Here is a 26,419-nt window from a genome sequence, read left to right as displayed (position 1 = left end):
TAAATAACTTAGTTTTATTTTGTTCCGTAGACAGTCATAATCACCTTGTCAGTCTAGATATTTTCAGTGGTCTCCACCATTTCTGCGCATGTTTCTTGTACTTTATCAGTTTTCAAAACTATTCCCACTTCTTCATTTAATAATATTTGCACTCGGTGTCCTTATTCATTTCAGATATAATCCTATGCCTGTCTTTCCCTATAGTGTTCACCTTTCAAGGTTCCATCTGGCACCATGTATGTTATACACTGATGTCTCAAAACATGCCTTATCGCCCTGTCCGGTCTTCCAGTCACTGTTGTTCACGTATTTCTTTCCTCACCGATTCTACGGAGGAATTCCATTTTTTTCCCTTACCAGTTTACTAAATTTTCAACACGTTCCTGGCACACTACATCTCACACCACACATCTCACATGCTTCAATTCTCTTCGTTCCCGGTTTCCCCATCGACCATGCCGTGCTAGAAATGAGGCTTACGGTTGATTCTGAGCCGTGGCGACTGGCTCTAGTTATGCTCCACTAGCGTCGCTGATATCGGCACCCGTCTGGTCTTGTATCTCTGACTGTTCCGCCTTTCGTTTTCCGGCTTGGCGTGTGGCCGAGCTCTCTCTCCTAACAGTGAATTCGAGGGGGTGGAGTGAGTGTGGGGTTCCCTAGAGCTTCCTCTGTCTTGGTGGACCTGGTCGTTGTTGTGTTTTCCCGGTGTCGTTATTGCGTGTGTGTCTATTGTTGTGGTGACAGGGCTTGCGTCGATTTCTCAACGTTTCCGTGGCTCTTTGCCTGGCCTCGCCGTCCTCGCCGTCCCTGACGTTTCGCCGCGCACTGGATGTACGGTGCTGTTTAGTCGACGCGTTTGCGTGCGAAACGGTGGCGTGTCCGTCTCATCACGCTGGGCATCTTTTTCTTCGCGTAACTGGAAGCATTAAGTTACGTATGATTCGTATGCTGCTGTTAACCAGTGAAGATTTGTGAAACTGGTGGTGGCATGTTGTATCTACCGGAAATCAGTTAAGGATGCTTCTGAATAAGAGAGTGTTATACTGAACTGAAGAAGCCTAAGGCTTCCAAGTGTTGTTTCCGCGGAACGGAGTCTAATTATTTCGGAAAATGTAAAAGGGAGTAGAGTGTTACTTCTTGTTTTAAAGGTTTCTTGCTATGTTAATTTGATGTAGTGTGTTAATTAGTGTGCTCCTCGCCCAGTTTCGGTTTTACACTCTCTTTCAATATGAAGGACAGCGATTTGTTAGGTCAGTGCAATTTTAATTGTTCTTTTATTCGGTAAATGTCTCAGTTTGGTTTTTTGTTGTTATGTTACAGATAGTCACGTAGTTAGTAAGCCTTGCAAGGCCTTGAAAAAGGTGAATCACGAGTTGAATTTGTGTGCAGTGTGAATTATTTTCTGTTGCAATAACGGCCTGGTATGTGGACAGACGGTGTTTGTCGCCTTGGCGGGCACGCTGAGATCGTGTGCGTGTTCGGTGTGTTTTCTGCCCTGGCTTGCAGCTTGATCATCTTCGAAATTGCTCGGCGGTTGCTTTCTACTCGTTTGTTCCGAGTACCACCGTGTATAAGCCGTGCTCCCATCCTTTAGTTAAATATCCGGCCTGTCCGCCGGGACGGACGAGAACTTTTTATATCATTAGTGTTGTGTAAATTTTGGTTACATTAGCAATGAACTTCACAGTGTGCTTATGGTGGTGACTGTCTGTGATGATTTTGCAATCACATCTAATTATCCAATCACATAGTTTTTCTAAGTTTGGTGAAGGACAAGCGACCGAAATTTAAAGACTTGATATTTTCTTAAGAGAACAAAGGTCTGCATTAAATTTTTATATTGTTATTCTGATTCTGTAATTCAGAAACAATGAAATTATTTCTTTAGTCAACATTAAAATTATGTACCAACCACAAGTTTGCCCATCAGCAAAGACCCCTAACTTCCTATCTCCTATGAGTAGCTGTGGTTAACTTGAAATTTTGGTATCTCTAGCACGTAACTTGAGCAGTCACACAGCTCAGATACCAGTAAATTTTTTGGGCAGGACATGCTGTATTTGTCTCTACTAATCTGCTTCTCTTGTCCTCCATGGCTCGTCTGTTACGTGTTATTTTGCTTCCAAGCTAGCAGAATTTCTTATATTAGGCTACTATGCTGTCTCAAAGTTTAACATTAGTTTCGTCGCTAACCTGACATCTCCTGCACCTTTTACACTTGCCTTTCTGTGGTTTACTCTCAATCCGTATTCTGTATTTGTTAGGCAGCTCATTTAATTCAACAAGTAATATAACCAATCTTAATGTTCACTGAGGATAGCGATGTCAACAACAAAACTTATCATTTCATCATGAATGTTAATCATATTTCTGATCCTTTCTTGTAACTGCATTATTACTCCTTCGGTACATAAATTGAATGGTAGGTGGGAAAAACTGTAGGTCTTAGACCCGTTTCAAACCTTGGTCGTCCAGTAACTCTGTTCACTTTTGGGTTTTGGGAATATTAAGCAATACCTGTCCTTCCCTATAGCTTGAAACTATTTTTTGTGATTTTCTGTCATTGTGCGCTATTTTAGTTCCATTGCCTTACGAAAGTCTCTTCATATCTCTTACGTCTCACGTCGATTACGGCGTGCGTTAAAATTACGTCTGTGGTGCCTTTACATTTCCTGAAGCCAGAGTGGTCTACCAGATCCACAGGTGTATTTTCTATTTTCATATCTTATTATTGTTAGCAATTTGGATTCTTTTAAGGTGATTGTATGATTTCTTACATTCATTTGCCTTTGATATGGTCAATATAATGTTGATGATGTCGTTCCGAAAATAGGATGGTACGTTTCTAGAATCACAGATTCTACACACATACGTTGTCAAGTTCCTTCAGGGTTTTTCTAATTCTAGAGGGTTAATCCTTCTGCCTAATGCTCGATGCTATGTGTTTTCTTCATCAACACCCATTTCTTTTTCTGTCGTCAACAGAGAGTTCTTTCGCCTGTACAGTCCCTCAGTGCACTCTTTCCACGGAGCGAGGTGGCGCAGTGGTTAGCACACTGGACTCGCATTCGGAAGGACGACGGTTCAATCCCGCGTCCGGCCATCCTGATTTAGGTTTTCCGTGATTTCCCTAAATCTCTCCAGGCAAATGCCGGGATGGTTCCTTTGAAAAGGGCACGGCCGACTTCCTTCCCTAATCCGATGAGACCGGTGACCTCTCAGTTTGGTCTCCTCCCCCAACACAACCCAACCCAACCCCACTCTTTCCATCTTTTCGTTCTCTCCTTTGCGTTTAACAGTTGTGTGTAGCTGTGTGCACAAAATCAGACTGAAAAGTAGGTCTAGTGTATTTATTCGCAAACAGGACAAAGAGTGAATCATTCATTTTATGTAGCAGTATTAAGATCTTCAGGCACTCTCTTGCATGTGTACACACGTCATTGAGAGTTAAAACTACTATGCACATAAGAACAATAGTGGTGATACTAGTGATTGTAGTAGTAAATCTACATGTTATAACAATGATATCATTCTTATTATCATTGCTCTAAACAGTGTTCTTATTAGGTAGTTGTATACTGAGAACAACGACATACCAAGAGAAATGCATAGCAGCAGAGCAGATTGGATCATAGAGGTGAAGTGGACTGGTCAAGATAAAAGCTGGAATATAATGAAGGTAAATCTAGCAAATAAGGGAAAAATAGATAGGAATGAGGAGAGCTGGGACGAGGCTGGCATTGTGAGATAAAGATTTTCTTTCTTTTGGCGCAAGTAAAAAAAGCTCGGCTGTTCCTAGAGGAAAACAGTGTTACGATAACACATACATTTTAATCTCGTCTTAAACGAGGCGTGGTTTTGCATAAGAGCCAATTACCGGCTAGGTGGTTCGAATACATAAATGAGTAAATGAACTTGTCCATTTCAATTTAAGTGATAGTAATTTCGTAGACATGTACTCCGTTTTTATGAGTCTTAGTTGAATGTTCTGCCAACAATGACAAATTCAGCTGCTCTGTAACGTCACGTGACAGTTGCCTTAGCCGATGTGTCACCTAGTGAAACGCTTACCATTCTGCGTGGCGCGGAACTGCTGGTCGTACAGGCGGTAGACTTTACCGTGGGCGCGGATGAGGGTGTGCGCTGCAAGGTAGTTGCCGATGCCTGGAGCGTACTGAGAGGGCGCCTGATAGCCCACGCTCGAGTAGCCGCTGGTGAACACTGATGGCTCGTTGAACGTGATCCACCACTTCACCTGCAACAGACCACAGTCTCTTCTAAACATGGAGCTTCAGAGAGGTGTTACGTATCAACACTGTATCAGGCAGCTGGCCGCAGTATTTCATAATTGCGAGACCTCGTTCACTTTGTGTTCCTTGCGGGAGTGTTAACAAGTGCGACAGCAGAAGCTTAGTAAAGCAATACGACTGAGAAGTATCACATCAGCTTGTTACATGAAGTTAGAAGCCGAGTCGCTAACGCAAGAAGACGTACTGAATATTGTTACTGACCAGTCTGTTTGTGTAACAAACGTGTTAAGCAAATAGGGTACGATATGAATCGCAGATGCATTCGTATTAGGGAGGCCAAAGCGGTCATTACAATTGACTTTGGGTCAACACCAGCCGATATTTCACACTATAAATACTCCAGCATTGGAGTTTACAAGAGAGTAGTTGGTCAGAAGGATCGATGGGGTACAAGATGCGTGTACTCGATTCCCTGACACGGTATTTACGCTGGGTATAAGTCTATCAAGATTTCCTGCTCGTACTCAACACTGCCAGCAGCCGCCGGAGAGATGTCTTCTTCTCCTTAAGCACCAGACACGGCGCTGTTGACAGCTTCCAACGCAGATTGGAAAGCCTGGGGGCCTTGGACATCAGTGTTCCTGACATTTCAGTGGAGCCATGTGGCCTACGTGCACGGCATGCCAGGATCGGCGCTCTTTTCGACCACACGACAACCATCATCGTGGTTCATAGAGCAGAGATGAGCCACAGTTACTGGAGGAGATCGAGGACCTCCTAGGCAGCCGCGTGTAAGCCACATACGCACGCGCCACCTTCTTCGTGTGCTGAGGGTGGAGACGCAGCAGCCACTTCCTGACTAGCTGCTGGGCGCTTGCGGCGCACCCGGACAAGCAGCGTCATCGCTAAAGGTGAGAAGTATTTGTATAAATAAGTGGTTAAGTCACTCTTCTTTTACTGCGTCCACCGGCGTACACAGATTAAAACCACCCCCTCTTCCCTGAGGAAACGGCAAGTGGCGAACTGGGGGAGTGCCTCCTGACACAACTTTCATCTGCCACGCTTCCCAATAGGCGCCACCTGCAGGCCATATAGATTAGCACCACTGAGTGTCCTGCTTACTTCCTTCTTTTCACTTCTTGTTTTATTACGATGAACAGAGCGCAGAACTGAGAGCCCACGAGCTTGCTGGCAAAAGATAAGGAGTTTTCATAAAAGTACGAGGGGCGTTCAGAAAGTAAGCTCCGATCGGTCGCGAAATGGAAACGACTATGAAAATCCGATAAAGCTTTGCACAGATGTGTTGGGTAGTGTCTCTAGTATAACCCCAGTTAGCATCACGTCGCTCTTCTCATTTCTGAGCTCGCAGTGAGTGCGTAAAGATGTCTAGAAAATAGTGTCTGCCGCCAAGTACGAGGGCCTGGTGAGAAATTTCGCCTGAAGCTATGCAGCTAACATTACATAACTGTCGTGCTGTTTCTTCTTCAAGACAATTCTCAGCCGCATTCTGCAGGGGCAATGAAGATGCTCCTGCATCGTTTTCAAATGGAAATGTGAGATTACCCACAATACAGTCCGCAATTGTCTCCCCCTGAGTTTCATCTCTGGTCACATGAACCGCTGTCTTTGAAGACAACATTTTGACACAGACAACGAGGTGTAGGCCAGCGTGGAGAATTCGCGGAAAGCACTGGCGCCTGCCTTCTATGATGAGGCTATTGAAAAGTTGGTACAACGCTATGACAAAAGTCTAAGTCAGAACGGCGACTACGTAGAGAAGTAGCTGAAAGGTGTAGCTAATTGTTACCAGTGAAACATTTCTGATGTTCACTGTGGTTTCAATTTGGCAATCAATCGGAGCTTACTTTCTGAACAGGCCTCGTAATTAGCAGGGTCGTCAATTTGTTAGCTTAGGGCTGAGCGTTAGCCTCAGGTTGTCAACACAACCATAATGTTAACCCATCCCATGTACTTTGGGCAGCGCAGGTAGCTGTGCTCCATAGATAAACACAGCATTGCTCGAAGAATCCATTTAGAAGGATAAAAATGCTAGGAAAAGAGTCGTTTCCCAGAGTGCAGCATGAGAACCACACCGTTGCCTCAGAGGCAACGCTACAGAATAATGTTCTCTTTAAATTTCTAAAATAAACTTTTCCATGGGTTTATAGCTTTAATTTCAGCAGAGTGCGCACTTTTCATGCCTGTATACGTGGGAGCTCTCTTATTTCTCAGTTTCGAGAATTATATCATGGAAGGGGGGGGGGGGGTATTTCTTTTGGCGTCTTACTCTCACGACTTTTCATTGATAAAAACGAAATCAGAGAGAGTAGGTGGTTCTTTAACCTTATTGCTCAGGTGTTACTGGATGATGTTCGTAATGTCTGCTTCTATCAATCAGCAAGATTCCTGCTCTGAGAACATTAAGATAGAGAACACGCGCTTATAGTAGATTTGAACACATGCCGCTAGTAGAGAGTGGAACAACGACTTTTTATCAGACGACTGATGAGTTGAGCCTTGTTGTGGCACAATGCGTACCTCCACTTCAGTACTGACTGCAGAGACCGCTTTGAACTCAAGAGTGTCCAACCAGTACGGCGGCTGCTTACCAATTTCAAGTTACGTGAGTCTGGTTATGTAGGCGAACAGTGCAAGCAACGACGCGATAGGAACACGAAATCGTTCTCGCCCTTCAGGAGCCATTGGTACAGTTGTAAGATTTTGGAGGTAAGTAGTTGCTTTCATTACAAACTTTGGTGATTTTTCTGGTATTCGTTTCAATTTTTCCACTTTCTTTCTCTAATGAACTAACTACTCTTGTAGCCACCTGTCACATCTGCGAAATATTCTCATAACTATGCTTATATCACGCCCACTCAGTTGTGCCAAGGTTAAATTTTACTTAATCCCTTGTCCAGCTGTTAAAATTCATTCAGTTGTATCTGTGCGTAAGTCATGCGTTGATGTTTATGATAATAAACCTGATTATTATAGAGACCGCATTTTTTTGTTATAGGTAGAAGATCCATCCTCTTATTAATATATGTATGTGTGCGGTGAGGTTCCGATATTTTCACTTTTGATTGGGCCACTACTTTTAATTTTCATTTCAATATGAGGTTTCCGTATGCGCAGCACAATCATTTACTTTAAACGCAAATATCCAGTAGTGTAGGGTCAGCATCATCATACTGTGCTCACAGTTACAGCAACAACAACTGAACGGGCTTGGGTGCCAAGTGTCTCTCTCTGACACACAGTACAGAATTACGTTCCGCAAACACCATGAAAACGGTATTAGAATTTTCCATAAGAGACTGTACCTTGAGTTAATAATACAGTCTAAGACAAACGAATCAGCGACGCCCCACGAAAGAATTATCAGAATGCGACGGAAATCGGTAGATAGGATGTACAGACAAGCAAATGATTACAGTTTCAGAAAAACTGGATAACTGATTGAAGAGAAAGCGATTCAGAAATTGAGCAATTTGTAAGTAGGCTGTTTAGGTTTTATACTGGTAATGCCACGTAGCGCTCTGTATGAAAATCACTGGCTGTGCTGTGTGCAGTCTGTGGCTGGTTTGCATTGTTGTTGGCTATTTTAGTGTTGGGCAGTTGGCTGTTAACAGCGCGTAGCGTTGCGCAGTTGGAGGTGAGCCGCCAGCAGTGGTGGATGTGGGGAGAGAAATGGCGGAGTTTTGAAATTTGTAAGACTGGATGTCATCAACTGCTATATATATTATGAGTATTAAGGTAAATACATTGTTTGTTCTCTGTGGAAATCTTTCATTTGCTAACTATTCCTATCAGTAGTTAGTGCCTTCCGTAGTTTGAATCTTTTATTTAGCTGGCAGTAGTGGCGCTCGCTGAATTGCAGTAGTTCGAGTAACGAAGATTTTAGTGAGGTAAGTGATTTGTGAAAGGTATAGGTTAATGTTAGTCAGGGCCATTCTTTTGTAGGGATTTTTGAAAGTCAGATTGCGTTGCGCTAAAAATATTGTGTGTCAGTTTAAGCACAGTCTTATATAATTGTTCTAAGGGGACGTTTCATATGGCGACCCAGCCAGGATACCTCACTGGAATCTTCTAATTTTTTCTTGTAGTTTGTGTAATTAGTGTAGATTTTGTTTATTGCTAGCGCATAATTGTAGAGAGAATCTCCTTTGTAGTTGCAGTCTTTCATTCTTGTACAGTAAAACAGTTGTGGCATGCATGTAGATTTGCACCAAGTATTTCGCAGCTGCGCTTGCAATTAACTAGATATTATTTTCAGTGCTATGTTAATGTGTTTTCTTATTTTACTCTTCCAATTGTGCATTTCTGTGTTATTGTGACAATAATGGCGTGTGAAAAACGTAATACTAGGCTCCAAAGTAAACGGAGAAATGACAGTGAAGATGAAAGCAGTGTGTTAGCGCCACCGAGTAATGAATTAACTAATGTTTAAAGTAGTAATTTGGTAATTGCGCATACGGAAATGGTTGGTTCAAATGGCTCTGAGCACTATGGGACTCAACTGCTGAGGTCATTAGTCCCCTAGAACTTAGAACTAGTTAAACCTAACTAACCTAAGGACATCACAAACATCCATGCCCGAGGCAGGATTCGAACCTGTGACCGTAGCGGTCTTGCGGTTCCAGACTGCAGCGCCTTTAACCGCACGGCCACTTCGGCCGGCTACGGAAATGGAGTGGGTGGCAAATAATGGTGTAGACAGTGAAACAATTAGTGAAAAGGGAAGCATGATCGATCGATCGGTCGGCAACAATTCGCCTCAGAAATCCGAAATGACAGGACACAATCTTGCGAATACTGTAGATTCAGGTTTTGGGTCCTCAACGTTTTCTCAAATAAGTCAAGACACATTTTCTGCTTGTCAAAATGTGAATGTTGCCGGTGCAACTTCACTGCCGAAAAGCACTGAGGAACATGTTTCAGACAACAGTGCATTGTTATTACAGTTAATGCAACAAATGGGACAAAGGCTACAAAAGTTAGACACAACGCTTGAACAAAATCAGAAACAAATGGGACAAAATCTTCAAGAGGTAGATACAATGGAACAACACCACAGACAAACACAGCAACAGTTAGACACAATGGAACAAAATCAGAGACAAACACAGCAAAAGCTTCAAAAGTTAGACACCACACTTGAACAAACACGTGAAGATTTAACTACTGAGTTACATAACATTGAATCGAAATGTCAAAAAGCCTGTAATGACGTAAAAACACAAATGTGTGAGCATTTCAAACCTATTTTTTCGCGTCATGAAAATGCATTACAGAATCATGAAGCAGCCATAAAAGAACTGCAAACTATTGTTCATGAAAATCACGACATCTTGCAAGCTAAAATTGACTCAGTTGCATCTACCGATTTGGTTACGCTACTTGCAAAAACTCAGGAAAACTTAAAGGACACAGTAGACACGATTTCAACACAAATGGACACTCTGAAACTTGGTTCAAAAAAACACAGAGAGGAAATAATTTCACTATCGGATAAAGTAGCCGAACTTTCAGATCAGTTCACTAACTTATCTACAAAGGTAGATGATGATCTGAATGACCCAAGACCTGTAGCCTTCACGGACACTGAAGAGTATGATCAAGTTAGAAAATTCAAACAAAATCAAAATCAAATCAATACACAGTACTAAAGAGAAATCCGGAAAGTACAAGATCAGTTGGCACAAGTAATACAAGAATTGCATATTTCAGAGGACACTCGCGCTCCAGTACGGGAAGAGGGACATAGAAATACGGAATAACCACATAATAATAACACAGCACACTTCGGAAATTTTCAAAAAAATTGGCAAGGCGCATTTGATTTTGAGATGGAACCGCCGAAACGAAGTAACAATGAGCGATGTGCGACTCACCGACACGATGATTTTGACTATAAGCTGTTCATTACTACACGTAAATTCAAAACATTTAAGAATTTCGGCAACGACATTCATCCACAAGCATGGCTTCATCAATTCTCTCATTGTTTTCCGCCCAACTGGTCATCAGAGCACAGACCGAGTAAAACAAAGCATCATAATGGTGAAACATTTCGAACAATCGGAATTTTCCAGTCTTGTCAAATATTTCGAAGATATGTTACATAAGAATCAGTATCTTTCAAACCCATACAGCCCCTCAGAACTCATCCGCATTTGCTTAATCAAATTGCCTGAACATTTACGACATATTATTTTGGCAGGACGTTGCAAAGACGACATTGAAGCTTTTCAGGGACTGTTACAAGAATTGGAAATTGACACTGACAATCGCGGGGCGCGAAAACAGGAACACAACAATTACAGGTCACATCCGTCACAATTCTGCGACGACAGAAATAATAACTGGACACGACAAGGCTATTCTTACAACGCAAATCGTGAACAAAGCAGACACCACCCATATGACAACCACTGGCAGAGTAATAGTAACAGAAAAAGTTCGCATTTCCGTAGTAATGAATATGACAGAGACAATCATAGAAACAGACAATATGGCAACCAGGACTATTATTATCACGGGAGACAGAATAACTTCAGACGCAACGGTCCACTGTGCAGTGATAATTCTGGGAGAAATTCTCCACCACTTAACCGACAAGAAAGAAACTACAGGAACTACCGACATGACGACAGAAATATAATCGTAACGACAGACCTGAGTTGCATCGGAACTGGCGGGATTCAAACAGAGCAGGGCCCTCTCGACAAGGTGAATTTGTAGAAGTTAGGTCTCCAAATCCTAATAACGACGCGCGCCAACAAAGAGATAGCAGACAATGACTCGCATCGCAGGCAGCCACGTGCGCCAGCAGGCTCAGAGAAAAATAACACAGACACTAACCTTGAGAAAAATTTTTGCATTCTTTACCGACATATACCACATGATAATTCCGTTGAAGCTGGAGCTCTCCATAGGAGGAAGAGTAAAGGACTGCACCACATTTCACATGTAAAACCGTTTATTGAGAGATAATCTGCTTTTTAACTTAGTCTTTGCCCTAAAATTTTTCACTTCACGTTACTAGTATGTTTTGTCAGACTAAGAAACTGTTACCAAGCAACAATGTTTGAAGTTAAATATCCAGTCAAAAATCAAGAGAACTTATTTAAACAGAAATTACGAATGCATTGTAATAGTGAACAGATGACACAGTGTTGTTATTTGTACATTCTTGCTTGTTAGTTGCACGATTACATAACGACTATCAGGCTTACATACTTAGAACATATACTGCCAATGAGATTTTACTGCAACATTTTGGTTTAGTTGAAAAGATACTCTTTATTTGAAGTACATTTGGTGAGATTAAAGATGACTTAGCATTGCTTTCTTTGATAGCTAGACGATTGTATCACGACGCTACTAATATGTGACACAATTTACATTGTTGCTTTTGCAGTGCATCTGTTTTATAACTGCACAGTTTTTCTGTATTGTTCTGGAAAGTAAAGCATGTTTCAGTAGTAAATTTTGTGGTATAGCTACAATGAGACAGCCTTTTCCCTAGCACAACAATACATTACATTATAGTACTTTCTTGATCACGGTAAGGTATGTAATAACTACGATATCCATACGCAAAGCATTTCACTTTTGTTTATGATGAGGTGAGTACATTGACTTCAGCAGAACTTTGCTTACAGAGGACAATAACTACGACACTTTCCACAGAATTATCTTACAGCAAGACGCACATTTAGTGCTACAGGACACGCATTTGAGTGATTAATTTTGTACTTGAACCATTTATTCTTCAAGATTTTTGAATTACAAAGAAAGTTTTCTGTGATACATTTCATTCCATTGCTGTAATCTGTAACACCTGAGGGTATAATTACATTAATCCTCAGGGGGGTACACGTTTACTTTGTGTACCACGTGTTTGGCAAGCACAAGGAGCCCTACCTAATATGGTATTTCCTTATACAACTTTACACATTGGTACCATATTTCTCCAACACACAAATTACACGGCTATCTGATCATTTAACTGAGAGATAAACATTATTTTTACTACATCAGTGACACATGTTTACGCAATTACACAGTTGGGTAACTTCACACTTATGAAATTGTGTTTTGTCTGTACTTTGTGAACTGTCATATTTTTTCGGATCCATTGTGATACTATGAGAGCTTTGAATGATGTATTTGGTAAGGGAGCATGTTTTTAAAGTACGTTTGAGGTAGATGACACTACTGAAATGAGCAGAGAATTTTTTTTAGGTTTTGACATTTTTGCAGAAAGCTACGACGTTTTTGAGATTTGACTGAGGTGTTATGATGTTATTTTTACGACGACGATGTGTATTATGCTGTTGAGGTATGTTTATGATCAATAAGATGATGCTACCATAAATGAAGAATTTGATTATGCTACGTATTTATTTTGATGAAATATTGAAGAAGTGTTGACGAATACATATATAAATAATGAGTAGTGGTTAGGGACTCTGATTTGTGGAAAAGGATGTTGGAAACCAAGAATCTTACTTTAAGAGTTATGAAATGTGTGCAAATGCACAAATGTATCACAATGCTTACGAAAACTTTTTGAACACTGTTATATTCCTAGGATTTTGATTCTACACATTTGCAACGCAAATTCTCGACCTGTGAAATTTTTTATATTAGACTGTCACTGTAGTGCAAACTGGTGTCGTAAATATTTCAGTAAGAAAGTTGAGTGACCACCTTCACGTAATGAGTCATGGGCACCCAGCTGCACGACAATCGCCTGGAAAGAAGCCATTAGTGTGTGCCTTTCAGAGGCACAAGTGGAGAAAAAAAACGGAGGCCATTATCCTTGTAGAAAGCATCGCAAATACAACACACTCAAACTTGAAAACATATGATTATACTGTGGAGCTCTCAATTTATGATATTTATTAAAATCCCTAATGAAATGATGAGAAACATTTAACATCTATTGTCTTTCTAGTTGAGAGTTTGCTCATTTTGTTTAATATCAAGTTTCTAGCTGCAGCAGCATTGGTTAAAATAAAATTTAATAGATGTACTAATATCACTATTTTCTGTCTGCAGACCCAGTAAAGAATAATTTTAGGAAGTACTTTCGTAGAAAAGAGAGCACAAATAGACATTTCCCTTCACAGGAATTGCAAAAATAAATTTTTAACAGATTGGTAACTTATCTGCTAGAGTAAATCAATGTGATGCATCACTCTAGTGTTATGATGTGACATAGGTATTAAACATGGGCATTTTTACTCTAATATTTTTTCTGCTTGAGCTTTGTCATGTTTAGATGTAAGTTATTGCATTTGCTGCTGCTGTTTGCCAGGCATAGTGCTACTAAATTTCACTTTGTATTACTCTGTTACGCCAGTTTTACTACTGATTTATTTTTCTTGTTGCTGCACATTGGTTCATATTAGTTGCAATGTTGCATTTGGTCTGCAAATTTAGAGTTAATGCTGCTAGCTTTGCCAATCTGCATTTTTTTCATTGCTGTTTGTATTAATTGTTTTGTGCTGCTGGATTGCCTCGTCCCTCAGTTTAGCATCTGAGCTCAGTAGATTTAAGTTAGCTTAAGATGGGGTAGGCTGTATAAGAGAACGAGTTATGATGAATTGGAAGAAATGCATTGAGAAGCTATAAGAAAATGGTTTTGCAAAAAAGGATTTTGAAAGAGGATGAATAGAATACAGAAAGCAGGGTTAGATAGGACTTTCTGGGAATAATGATGAATGAAGGGAGATCTCCATGCAAAATACTGCAGTAAAACAAACCCTGTCCTTTCCTTTTGAGTTATCCCTCTATGTGTTTGTGTACCCTTGTGTATTTGTGTTCTTCCTGCCTTTATGTGTTTAGTTAATAAGATTTATGTTGTAGAATTTTTCTAGTACTAAGCTACATTCACTATGATGAGGAATACTGTTATCCTCAAATATAATTTGCATTTATAATATGTCATTTTCTTTGTAAAGATGTTTACACATTATTAATTCTGTTCTGTTTCAATTCTCATGTGTGAAATTGATGTTCCGAAAACTATTCTTATTATTTTATTTATTTACTTATGTCATAATTCCTGTAACACTGTTGTATATGTCTATTTCTATTCTTTTGTAAAGCCTGTATTACTACAAATGTTATTTGTACTGTTATGTTCTTTAATGATGTATTTTGTACCTTTGTAATTGTATTCTTATGTTGTAAATTTATAATTGTATAGACACCAGTTCTTCAAATTAAGTTACATTTCACTGCACACGTTTCTGTTGGTCATAGTAATGCACAGTATGTGAGAAGTTGGGACTGTTAGTGTTTGGATGTGTGTTAATAATTCAGCAAGGGACTGGTTAATAGCATTGCTGGTTCTAAGGACAATTCCAAAAACTTGGTGAGTGCACAAGTGGTGGTTTATGGACTTGCTATATTGTCTGCAAGACTTCTAAGGACTATTCCAAAAACTTTGTGAGTGCACAAGTAGTGGTTTATGGACTTGCTATAATGTCCGCAAGACTCTCCGATGGTGATTGTGCACCTGCACAGTCGCAACAGATGGCTGCTAGCCACCTCTAAAAGGACTACAGTGGGTCTACACCTTTGATGAATCACCAGTACCATTATTTCTATAAGGACTGCAGTGGGTCTGCGCCTCTGGCGGCCAACCAGTACCATACTCTCTACCAGGACTACAGTGGGTCTGCTCTGTGATGACCTACCTACCAATATTCTTCAACTTCCATTGATTTGCTTTGGGTTTGCTCTGTTGTGCCCCATTAGCTGCCCACATGTCAAGAGTCAGCACTGTCTTTCCGTTAGAAGGACACTACTACTTCTTCAAGACTGCATGGAAATCCACTACTTTCGTGTGCATTTTCTTTTACTGCTCAGACTTTGAGAAAAACACTGCAATTTTACTGTGAGGAATGATCAGGACTGTCTTTATGGACTGTGAGAAAATTTTAGCTTTTGACCAACATTGTATCAATAAGTGTATGCATTTGATTTCTTTGTTATTGTAATTGTTAAAAATTTTTAACAAATATGTATTGGCCAGTGCCCAAAACAATTTGTAAAATATTTTGTGGGGAACATGGGGGCAATGTAAGTAGGCTGTTTAGGTTTTATATTGGTAACGCCATGTAGCGCGCTGTATGAAAATCACTGGCTGTGTTGTGTGCAGTCTGTGGCTGGTTTGCATTGTTGTTGGCAATTGTAGCGTTGGGCAGTTGTCTGTTAACAGCGCGTAACGTTGTGCAGTTGGAGGTGAGCCGCCTGCAGTGGTAGATGTGGGGAGAGGAATGGCGGAGTTTTGAAATTTGTAAGACTGCATGTCATGAATTGCTATTTATATTATGACTATTAAGGTAAATACATTGTTTGTTCTCTATTACAATCTTTCATTTTCTAACTATGCCTATCAGTAGTTAGTGCCTTCCGTAGTTTGAATCTTTTATTGAGTTGGCAGTAGTGGCGCTCACTGATTTGCAGTAGTTCGAGTAACCAAGATTTTTGTGAGGTAAGTGATTTGTGAAAGGTATAGGTTAATGTTAGTCAGGGCCATTCTTTTGTAGGGATTTTTGAAAGTGAGATTGCGTTGCGCTAAAAAATTGTGTGTCAGTTTAAGCAAAGTCTTACATAATTGTTCTAAGGGGACGTTTCAAATTCAGTAACGTGTTAGTCCACCTCTTGCTCTTATGCAAGCAGTTACTCAGCTCGTCATTTTGTCATTGATTGAGAGAGTTGTTGGATGTCCTCCTCAGGGATGTCGTGCCAGATTCTGTTCAATTAGCCCAATAGATCCTTAAAATCCCGAGATGATAGGAGAGCCCTGCCCATAGTGTTCCAAACGTTCTGAGTTGGAGAAAGTCCGGTAAGCTTGCTGGCTAAAGTATGGTTTGGCACGCACGAAGATAAGCAGTAGAAACTCTCGCCGTGTACGAGCGGAAATTATTTTGTTAAAATATAAGCCCATGATGACTTGCTATGAAGGACAGCAAATCGAGGCGCATAATATCGTCACCATACCGCTGTGTTGTAAGGCTGCCGCCAATGGCGACCAGAGGGATCGTGCTATGATTTCTGATATGAGGCCATAGCATTATTAATTTTAATCTAGTATACAAAAGTTCACTGATATAATATTACATATTCTGCCCATACCTCCAATGTAAACTTTATCTCAGTTATTGGAATAAACTTTGTGCAAAGCTAATTTTGGAATTTTGTTTTATTTGTTTTGTCCCACTTTTGAAAGTTTGGAGGTAGGAATGTTTCCTATCCTTGGTCCCCAGGGTACGGAGTCTTATTCATCTGAAAGCAGCATTAAACATTTGCGGTCTTATATTGTTTGTCTGTATGTTGCGACATTTTGCCACAATATATGACCCGGATAAAGTTCTTACTACTTTTTGCCTTGACCTGCGTTCCTTCTTATCTTTCTCTAATCTTGTTTTGCAGTTACACGAAGTAGTTATCTGTGTATAATTTTCGTAATGGTATCTGGTTTAATATTCAAATGCTTTATGTAGTTACTGGTTGCCTAGTAGCGAGCGTATTCTCTGGCAAATCGTGGGCGTGAAGAGAGCTCTTTTACGCCGCATTAGTTGAAAGTATTTGGCATAAATAATATTATTGGTGTACCAAAGTTCATTATAAATGCCGACTACACGTTTATTTTCAGTTTTAAGGGTTGTCAAATGGAGGTACGTTAACAGAATAATTTTTCTCCATTTCGGTAGTGGAAACGGAAATGAGCGTTTGGCGTCATTGGCCGCGAGGCCCTTTGCGGGGGAGGTCCGGGTGACTTAGCGACCTGCGCTCCGTTGGGGACGAAATGATGATGAAGACAGCACAACACCCAATCCATGGGCGTAGAAAATCCCCGACCCAGCCGGGAATTGAACCGGGGCCCGTAAGACGGCAATCCGTCACGCTGACCACTCAGCTATCAGGGCGGACATTTCGGTAGAAAAATTACTTTTGGGGTGCACTGATACAGAGTCGTTGTGCAAAGGCATCAGTGCCGGTTACATTGCTTTTTAGCATTACTAAGATATTAGCTATATAGATTTTGTAGTAATTCGTCTGATCTTTCAAGTCTTTTATTTTACTAAAAGTAATTATTTCTGTTTCACGAACAAAAATATCTACCAGTTTTTGAACTATGCTATTGCCCATTGCAAGACATTCTCATCTGAAATTTATTTTGTGAATAAATGTGAAGAATTTCTGGAAAACAACAAATGCAATGGTTTTCACTTTACTAATTTTCTTGTGAGTCAGTAAATTACGCTTTATAATAGGGACTTAGTACAAAGTTTAGTGTTATTAAGTGACGCTAACGCTGCACCATCAAGAACAGTTATGTTATTAATGAATTTAGTCAGTTTACGGATATTCCTAACTCCGAAATATGAAACTAGTACGCTGCTTTTAATTTTCCATTTAGTATCTTATAGAGTTCATATCAAGGGCATGTCTTTTAGGTGACAGTTAGTCCAATGAATAGCATGCTACATATTTCTGACACACTGTAGATTGGAACAACGACCAACTCAACCAGAAAAAATACTTGCTCTACCCTACAGTCGCTCTCTTATTTGGCTACTGGAAAACGGTTTCGGTACTATGTAAAGTCATCAGACCATACCTCGGGCGCAGTCGTCAGTCTCACTTCCCTAAGTGGGTGTATCATAAAAATGCCCTACATATGTAACACACCTTCTTGGGCAAGTGAGGTTGACAATTGCACGCTGGGGCATGGCCAGAAAACCAAATTGAAGTGCGACTATAGATCAAAGCAAATATTCGTTTTAGGTGAAATGGGGTTGCTATTCTTACGAACTTTCACTTGAGGCATAGGCTCGGGGATACTTGTGTTCGTAATTTTATGTGGCTTCCTCTCATTGTTTCGAGGTGGAACTACAGAGCTGTGGTTTTCCATAAGTCAGAATGAAGTTTTTAGTAGGCTACCTCAAGACTGCCATTTCCCGAAAAAATTTTACCTAATGTAGTAATTGTTACATATTCAGAAAGTAGTGCATCCTTTATTAGCGATGAGGGTTCTTTTAATTTTTGTAGTGTAGGTGTCATAACACTTTTGCCAGTATGTTTCATTACATAGGTAATGTTTTACTACTTTCACAGTCGTAGGAGTAAGTCCGAGGCTACTCGTCCTAATAACTATATTAGCTGCTGTAATTTCTTCCACTAACCTGCATATTCTTTTCCGCACTCTCTATACAATTCTAATGATGATTACCGGCCATAAAATGAAGGAAAAGTTTTGTGATCAAAGGTTTTTTTGAATTGTGCAGATGATGCTGACTATGATCTGAAAAATGTAATACGTGTTGCGATAGCAACGGCGATTGAAAGATGTGGACTAAGTATTTAGTTCTTTCACTGGCAATGCTTTGGCCTTACTCTCTATGCTTCTGTTGAACATTGATTAAATGTTGGGCAGACAGTCACTTGCGACAGTAGACTATTCAGAAACTCACATTTCGTCTTCCCATCCACTCCTCTAGAAAAATACAGTTAACCACATACTGTAACCCACTTTCTCGCTCGTAGCCTCTGAAAAGTAGTTGGACGAAAATGTGCCTAAGGCTTTCCTGCTTATTAAACGAACCCATGACGAGTCGTGCTCCACTTGGACATGTCTCTCCTGATTTTATCTGTCTTCTGCACTTTTCTCAAGGAGTATGATCTTCCACAGTTGTCATTAAATTCTGGAGTGTTTTCAAAGATAAAGCTCTCATAAATTTAGAAGACAGAATTTTCTCTGGCTGCTAATCTCACATTTAGATGTGATTCTAACCCCATGGATATGAGAGAGCACAAAATATTGCTAAAGAAACACGTGAGGCATTACAATGTGAAAACATAATTGCTGTTACCAGTCCGTTGCTCTTAGTTTTTGAAATGCTCCGTCGGAGTCACGACCGATACCACCAACCTTATCACTGTTGGTACCTTTCTGTCAACTATACTACCACGCTTTTTTCAAGCTGAGCCTACAGAAAGAAGACGCGAAATTGTTTAATGCAGCTGTATGCGAGTAATGGTCTTTGAATCGTGTTCCATTCCAATTACTGATTGATAAAACGACCTCCGCAGTAAGAACTCGTACATTCTCGATATTATTGTTGACTTCAGCAACTGTAAAGTGGCCCCTAATCACGGCTGCAGTCCTAAGCAATCACATGGTGTCAGTAGTGTTGTACTGTTCTTTTCATTTGATGTCTTCTCCTTACACGGAACTGCTTTCGGCTTTTTGAATATAAATTGATCACTATATACCAGTCTCAGATCATGCACCCCGTTCTGTAAAAATTCGTCTTTGTTACTACCTACATATTGAATCTAGTTTCCATTTACATTGAGAGTTAATAGCGTTTGCTTTACAGAACGAAGGAAGATCTGATCACTCTGACGTCACAGCATGATTTACCTGCGTTCTAGACATACAGAAACGCCCTTAACCAAACTTCTTCCTGTTCTTATGTTCACCATAAAATGAAAAAAAACAGCGATAATTTCCAATTACATGCGCAATAAGTATCTTCACTCAGTACAGTACAGCAGCGTTGACCACTTATGTTATTGAGAAGAGTGTTATGTTTGATTCCTTAAGTTAGGGCGTTCGATACAGAAACAATCATACATGTATTTGCTAATTTTAGTTTCAGTTCAGAGGCATATGTCTTATAAATCGCTATACTGCAGTTTCATAAAATGTGTCAAAAACACGCGCAATTACTTAAAACTATTAGAGAAATAAGAACACAGTACTCTCTGTTATTGTACTTTTAAGAAAGATTCACTCTATTTTACTACGCATTTCACCCCTTATTGAGAGATTCGCTTTGTTTTATGACGCTCGTCGCTCCTTCTTGCTTTCCAGCAATTACTTTAATGTAAATAAAACTCATTCTACGCATCTCTCTTTTCATACACACGTGGCTTTTCCTCCAGCATTAAATTCTCCTAGGTATACGTTATTTATGTGTATTGAACCACATTGCATGAAGGTACTTATTGTAGGAGTGATTACAGTGTTGCAGTAAGTCGGTCTTTAACGTCCATTCTGTACTGAAAATATCAAAATCCAAAATTATTTTACAAGCAAGAAGGAATCAGGCTGTGAAGGCCACGTGCGGAAATTTTTCTCTATCGAGGACAATAGTGATTCGTAATAACAGATCAAATATGTGTAGATTATAGGATAGTTATCTTTGTAGCCTCTTATGTGTTTCATTTTCTATTTATAGTAGTCAACAGACTAGGAAGTACTTGATACATGCAGACGGTAATGCAGTATACCTCTCTTCATTCTTAAGCTTTGTAATGGTAATACAGTGTGAATTTGTGGAACTAATACTCACCCTGTCACCAAAATTCTCGAAAAGTATCCTGGCATATTCGACGAAATAGTCTGCAATCAGCGGGTTTGGCCAGCCACCGATGTACTGCAAAGCCTGCGGTAGGTCCCAGTGGTACATTGTCACCTGCACGCAGAGGTAGGGTTCAGGATACAAGTGCAGCATCTTACAACCGTTCATGGTAATACCAAGAAACGAGAATGCCATAAAATTCTGTGCTCCTGTAAATAAATAGTTATTTCCTCTCTGGTTCAATATATGTCTAGTGCTAAGTTTATTTCTCTAACCTCTTGTAACAGGCTGTTGCTTATCGAACTAGGGGACTCTCAGCACTATATCATTATACACAGGCGGTATTATTGTTTCATAGGCGTTATTATCGTTTTATCACAATGGATTTCCAATCGTTAATATTACTGCATTTGCGCTGACAGCTTCCTCTTCTCTCGCTAATTGCAGCACTCTCCCATTCGGAAAATATAAATTCAGTTAAATTTTTCAGTATGTCAATGGAGTAAGCGATCTATTTTGGAGAATACTCTTTTGTTCACAATAGTCATGGTCGTAATGAATGGCCAATAGTTTAACCCGGTTAATCATCAGAACCAGCACCTATATTATACTAAAGCAAGACATCGAACAACCGCATTAGCTTACGCGAGAATTAATCGTGTTATTTTTGTAACCAGTTACTATTTCAGATGAATACTCTTCAGAGTCTGTACAGTGCAGCTGTTGTTAATTCCATTCAATGCTATAAACACAATTGTGAATTAGAGAAATTAACGTAAAATACAATTTCGTAACACGCAGCATTTACTTTATGAAACTGTACACACACGTGTTTATAATTAACGGGATAGGTAGTTCTTTGTTAATACTAGGTGCAGAGAATCTCCGAAACCATTGTATTTTGTCGTATTCTGAGCATTTTTTTTTTTAGATGAAGCACTATTCTACAGCGAAATTTTTTGACAGATATTTTATGACATTCAATCTATTACACAGATTTTGCAATATTTAGAGTACTGTAGGGCATAAATTCGGCATCATTGAGGCAATGTTAAGATTATTATGCCTGTTACCTATTACAGAAATATTCTCTTCTTCCTTGCTTTTTTATCTCCTCAATTCCCTTACAAATGCCTTTTGTATCCTTCACGCAGAGAAATAGGAGATTAGTTTTAAATATTTTATTGATGAAAAAACATCATACTCGTCAGCGGCGTCGAAAAACCTCAAAAAGAAAGTATCTTTTTGCGTACAGGAAGAGTCTTACGAGGTGGCCACGTATACTTATCATCACCTATTTCGTTCAGTTTTCTAGCGTACGTATGGCTTGGACAAAAACGAAAGTGACTCAAATGCGAGCTTCAGTAGGGAAAAAGTTTAGAAAAAAAGCTTTTATGGCTCGGATCGGGTTAGAGATGAGCCAATTATGCTGACGTAATTTCGGGGCAGCGATTGGAGCAGTGGAAGATCACGGCAAACTTTTTTTATTTAGTTTGGTTTATTTTCTATTTTTCTGTTACTTTTATTGGAAGGAACCGACATAATTTTCGGTGTATTGTTTCATTAATATTTTCATAAAATGCGTCGAAAAGAGACAGACAAAAACAAATTTGGAACAGCAAATAAATTGCTATGAAGCGGTTATAGGGCGAGAACTTGGTGTATAAAATTAGATTCTTCTACTGTTTACTGTTGACGATTTACGCATAACAGAGGAACTTATTGTTCGCATGCAGCTGTGGAGGACTGTTGACTGAAAAAATACGACTAACGCATGTCCTGTAGGCTTTAATTATAATCCCCTCTAGAAAAGTTATTTGCCGAGTTTTCGTGACGCTAAGAGAGAGTGGGGCAAATAAACATTACCCGGACGAGTTCCAACATTTTGAAACCATTTGAGGCAGCATTGACGGAGATCCAAAGATACTTCCAACAGGACGGAGCAATTGCCCATACAGCCGGTCGAGTCTTGGAGCACATTTACACAAGCTTCACGCCTGACCGAGTTGTTAGCAGAGGTCGGTCTTGCCGCGGCCCTGGATGGCCGCGCAGGTCACCTGATCTGTCAGTGGGCGACTACTTTTTGTTGGAATCTCTCTAGTTTGGTGTGACGCAACCGCAGGCGTAGTCTTCAAGAACTGCAGCAGACCATTTTCGAGGACACTGCAGCATTTCCATCAGTCCATCTATGGTCCGCCTTCATAAACCTGCTGACAAGGGTTCAAAAGTGCCAAGAAACGAATGGTGGTCACTTTCATATATTCTACAGTCAGGTTAGTACTGTATTTCCTGTCCTCTACTATGTTCCTTTGTACCCTGGAATTGTGTTCTCCGTGCTATTTTTATTGGATCCAGCCTGTGGTATAATCCGTTCTTGGGAATTATTTTCAATGCCAGTTTTTCTTTTGCCTCTTCATTCCACGCCTTTTGTGAATATATTAATAAATACAATATACTGAGCATTATTCCCCTTGTTTTCAGTGCAAGTATCGTATGAATTGAAAACAGAAAAGATCAAAAAGTTTCTGCGTACGGGATCCAACCCAAGACTCTCGTATTACCGTTCTATATCCTTTCCGCTGCTCCAGACGCTCTACACAGCTTACCTGCCGAATTTGACCTGCGGAAAATTTCAATATGCAGATGACCTGGCAATTTCATATCAGAGTGAAGACCTTTCTGAATGTGAAGAACACCTAACTAACAGACTTACTAAACTTTACGAGTACTTTGAGACATGGCGACTGAGACCAAAGGTTTCTAAAACCGAGGTAAGCTTGTTCCATCTCTGTAATCACCTTTCATCAGCAAAGATCTGTCCACAGTTCGGCCCACTTGGTGCAGTCAGATATAACGAAAGCCCAAAATACCTGGGAGTCGCTCTGGACAGAACTTTAACATATACAAAACACCTTTCCAACTTTGCCAAGAAGATACAAACACGAGTGAACCTTGTGAGAAAGCTGGCAGGCAGTACATGGGGAGCAACCACATCAGTCCTCCGAGGAGCATCCCTTGCACTGATATACTCTGCAGCAGAATACTGTGCACCCACCAGTTTGGCTCCGAAGCGCCCACGTAGTGAAAGCAGATGTTCAACTGAACTCAGTTATGAGAGTAATTAGTGGTACAGTCCGGTCTACACCTACTTGCTGGCTACCAGTGCTTTCAAACATCAGTCCACCAGAACTCCGTCGAAAGGCTGTTCTTTACAACCTCTGTCAGCAAGTTTCTGAAAACAATTCGATCCCTCTTCATGACGATTTGCTATCACTGCCCAGGAAACGCCTCAAATCAAGAACACCAGCATATGAAATGAGAGTCCAAATGATATCCATAGGATTCGACCAGGACGCAGAGTGGAAACGTGAGTGGCAAGCTACAAGAAACCGAAACCATGAATTTGTAGACAATCCAGTAGTTCCAGTTCCAGGTTTCCACCAACCAAGGGAGGTGTGGGCACAGTTAAACAGATATCGGTCTGAAGAGGATAGGTGCGAATACAACATGCACAAGTGGGGCTTTTCAAGTGACAGTGTGTATGAATCTGGTGACACCCACACAATGAGCCACATTGTGAATGACTGTCCAATCAGACGCCTCTCTGATGTCACTGAGAAGCTCCATCAAGCATCCCACAAGGCACTCCGCATGATAGAGTCCTTCAACATCCAACTTCAGTCTGAGCCGTTTTAAAACTTGTGTGTTATATATAATTTCACATGTTCATTTTTATATATATTTCTTTGTTTTGCTAAATGTGTATCACTGTAATTGATGCATACGATAATAATAATAATGATTCATGGCTCACCCGACTCGCACCAGAACTGCTTTTGTTTGCTAAAGGCTTGACCATCTGGAGCACCCACCTGTGTCACGTTTATTTCTGGGCATGCCCTGCATGAACTAAAAATTTGGACGAAATCGATTATGACCAGTAGTGCAATGTCTTCCTAGATACTCAGAAGCTGTCGGCTACAAAAAAGTAATTATTACTATTTTATACACATGTTATTGGCCTAGTACCAATGAATTGCAATAAAAAAGGGTTTTAAGGTTTTACATGAATCACATATCACTTAATGTGTTGTTGTTACTTTATACAAAAACTACTATCGTTTCATCCGTTCAATTTTGTCATTGAGCAAATAAAGGGAGATATTTAGGGACAGATTTAATTAATTGATTTGGTAGCCTCACTTGCTAACAGATAAGGCAACACTCATCAGGGAGGAAATGAACCGAACGTTATATTGTAGAGATCTACGTTTTCCTTTGCATGCGTAAACGATTGAAGGTCTATGCTTAGAATAGTTTCTTCAATAATTCTAAAACTTCGTTTAGTTTTGTTCCTCGTTGGTTATCAGTCCTTGTCAACGTGGGTTCAACGTGTCATCTCCATATTTAAGCATCACGATAAGCGCTGTATAGTACACGCTTCGACAGAGTATATTGAAATTCTTACTTTAATATTCTCACCTAATACTAGAATCGAAACTGATTCTAATTATCTATCCGTTGACATGACGTGTTGCACACCTTCTGACTGCCAACAAATATTGTGCAATATTTTTGTTTTCACAGTTCATTGAGTCCAGGTGAAAAGAGCTCACGCAACACTACAATCTAGGCTGTTTAAGAACTACACGCCATATTTCTGGAAAGTAAAACAGTGGATCTCACCATTGGTTCGATGCCGTTCTCGAGGAGTAGATTGATGACATTGTTATAGTAATCGATGCCAGCTTGGTTGATCACGTCCAGGTCTCCTGTGGGCAAAATCCTCGACCACGAGACGGAGAAGCGGTATACTTCCGCCTGTAAGGAAATACCAAAGAGTAATGATAGGGAAGTCGATCAGCAGTAAAATGTGGGTAAGGCACTCAATAAATGTGTCCATTAAGAAATGATCCAGAGACGATGACAACCATATATATTAGTCATTAACCTACAATCGTCAGGAATTCTGCATTCAAACTGCTCCACTTTCCAAAGTGAATAAATTTTCCTTGTTTGAAGGTTGCAAAACATCAGTAGCTCTATTTACCTCCTGTTCTCAGCGTGTTACTATTCTTTGGTAATGTCATTTGACAATTTGTGCAGTATATCTATCGTCAGCTGCCTGTCTTCCATAATGCAGTCCATCCTCATAAATTTTCGGCTCATTTATAGAAGCCAAGTCCTTGAAGATCAGTCTCACAAACATTTATCTTCGCCTATACCGTCAGATATCTCTCAGTTCAAGTTTTACGGAATTTAATTTTCACAAATTACGATATCTTGTTCTGTACAATAACTAACAGATATTCAATTTTCGTCAAACTGATATTCTGTCTTGATTCACAGAACTTCCCAGACGAAACATTTGTATGACTTTGCTAGAAATGCTTCGTTAGATTTTTACTATCATTGAAGCAAAAGTGAGTTTCTGTTAGTAGTAGATGAGAAACGTCATGAGGCATATCGAAATTGTGAAACGTCGTAGCCAACCCTCAGTGTGGCGTGGAAAGGACTCATAAAAATCTTCATCCATCTATACAGTAATTAAAAAATTTAATAGATAATGGAATTAACTTTAACCACGGCTGAAATCATACTTTTTTATTAACTCCCTTCTCTCTGTAGAAGAATGTGTACAAACATCATGTGTGCATTTAAAAGATAAACAGACAGACAGTGAACATAGTTATGCAGTGGCCAAGGAAAAAATGTCTTCAGACTATTGTATAAAAGTCTTATCCTAAACCGAGCGAGGTGGCGCAGTGGTTA

At 40.0% G+C, this 26,419-nt stretch overlaps 1 protein-coding gene across 1 annotated transcript in view; it reads right to left on the bottom strand.

Annotated features, from left to right (window-relative positions):
- LOC124622243 (myrosinase 1-like) overlaps nucleotides 1-26,419 on the bottom strand; it is a 98,996-nt gene that overhangs the window by 42,655 nt on the left and 29,922 nt on the right. Inside the window, exons 4-6 of the mRNA XM_047147898.1 lie at nucleotides 25,334-25,468; nucleotides 20,639-20,761; nucleotides 4,072-4,255 (exon numbers count right to left, since the gene is read on the bottom strand). Of these exons, the coding sequence (XP_047003854.1) occupies nucleotides 4,072-4,255; nucleotides 20,639-20,761; nucleotides 25,334-25,468 (442 nt within the window). The remainder of the gene's footprint in view (nucleotides 1-4,071; nucleotides 4,256-20,638; nucleotides 20,762-25,333; nucleotides 25,469-26,419) is intronic.

Source organism: Schistocerca americana, chromosome 7 (assembly GCF_021461395.2).
Source record: "Schistocerca americana isolate TAMUIC-IGC-003095 chromosome 7, iqSchAmer2.1, whole genome shotgun sequence".
In the NCBI taxonomy this organism is placed as follows: domain Eukaryota; kingdom Metazoa; phylum Arthropoda; class Insecta; order Orthoptera; family Acrididae; genus Schistocerca; species Schistocerca americana.
This window is presented reverse-complemented; position numbering and strand designations above follow the sequence as displayed.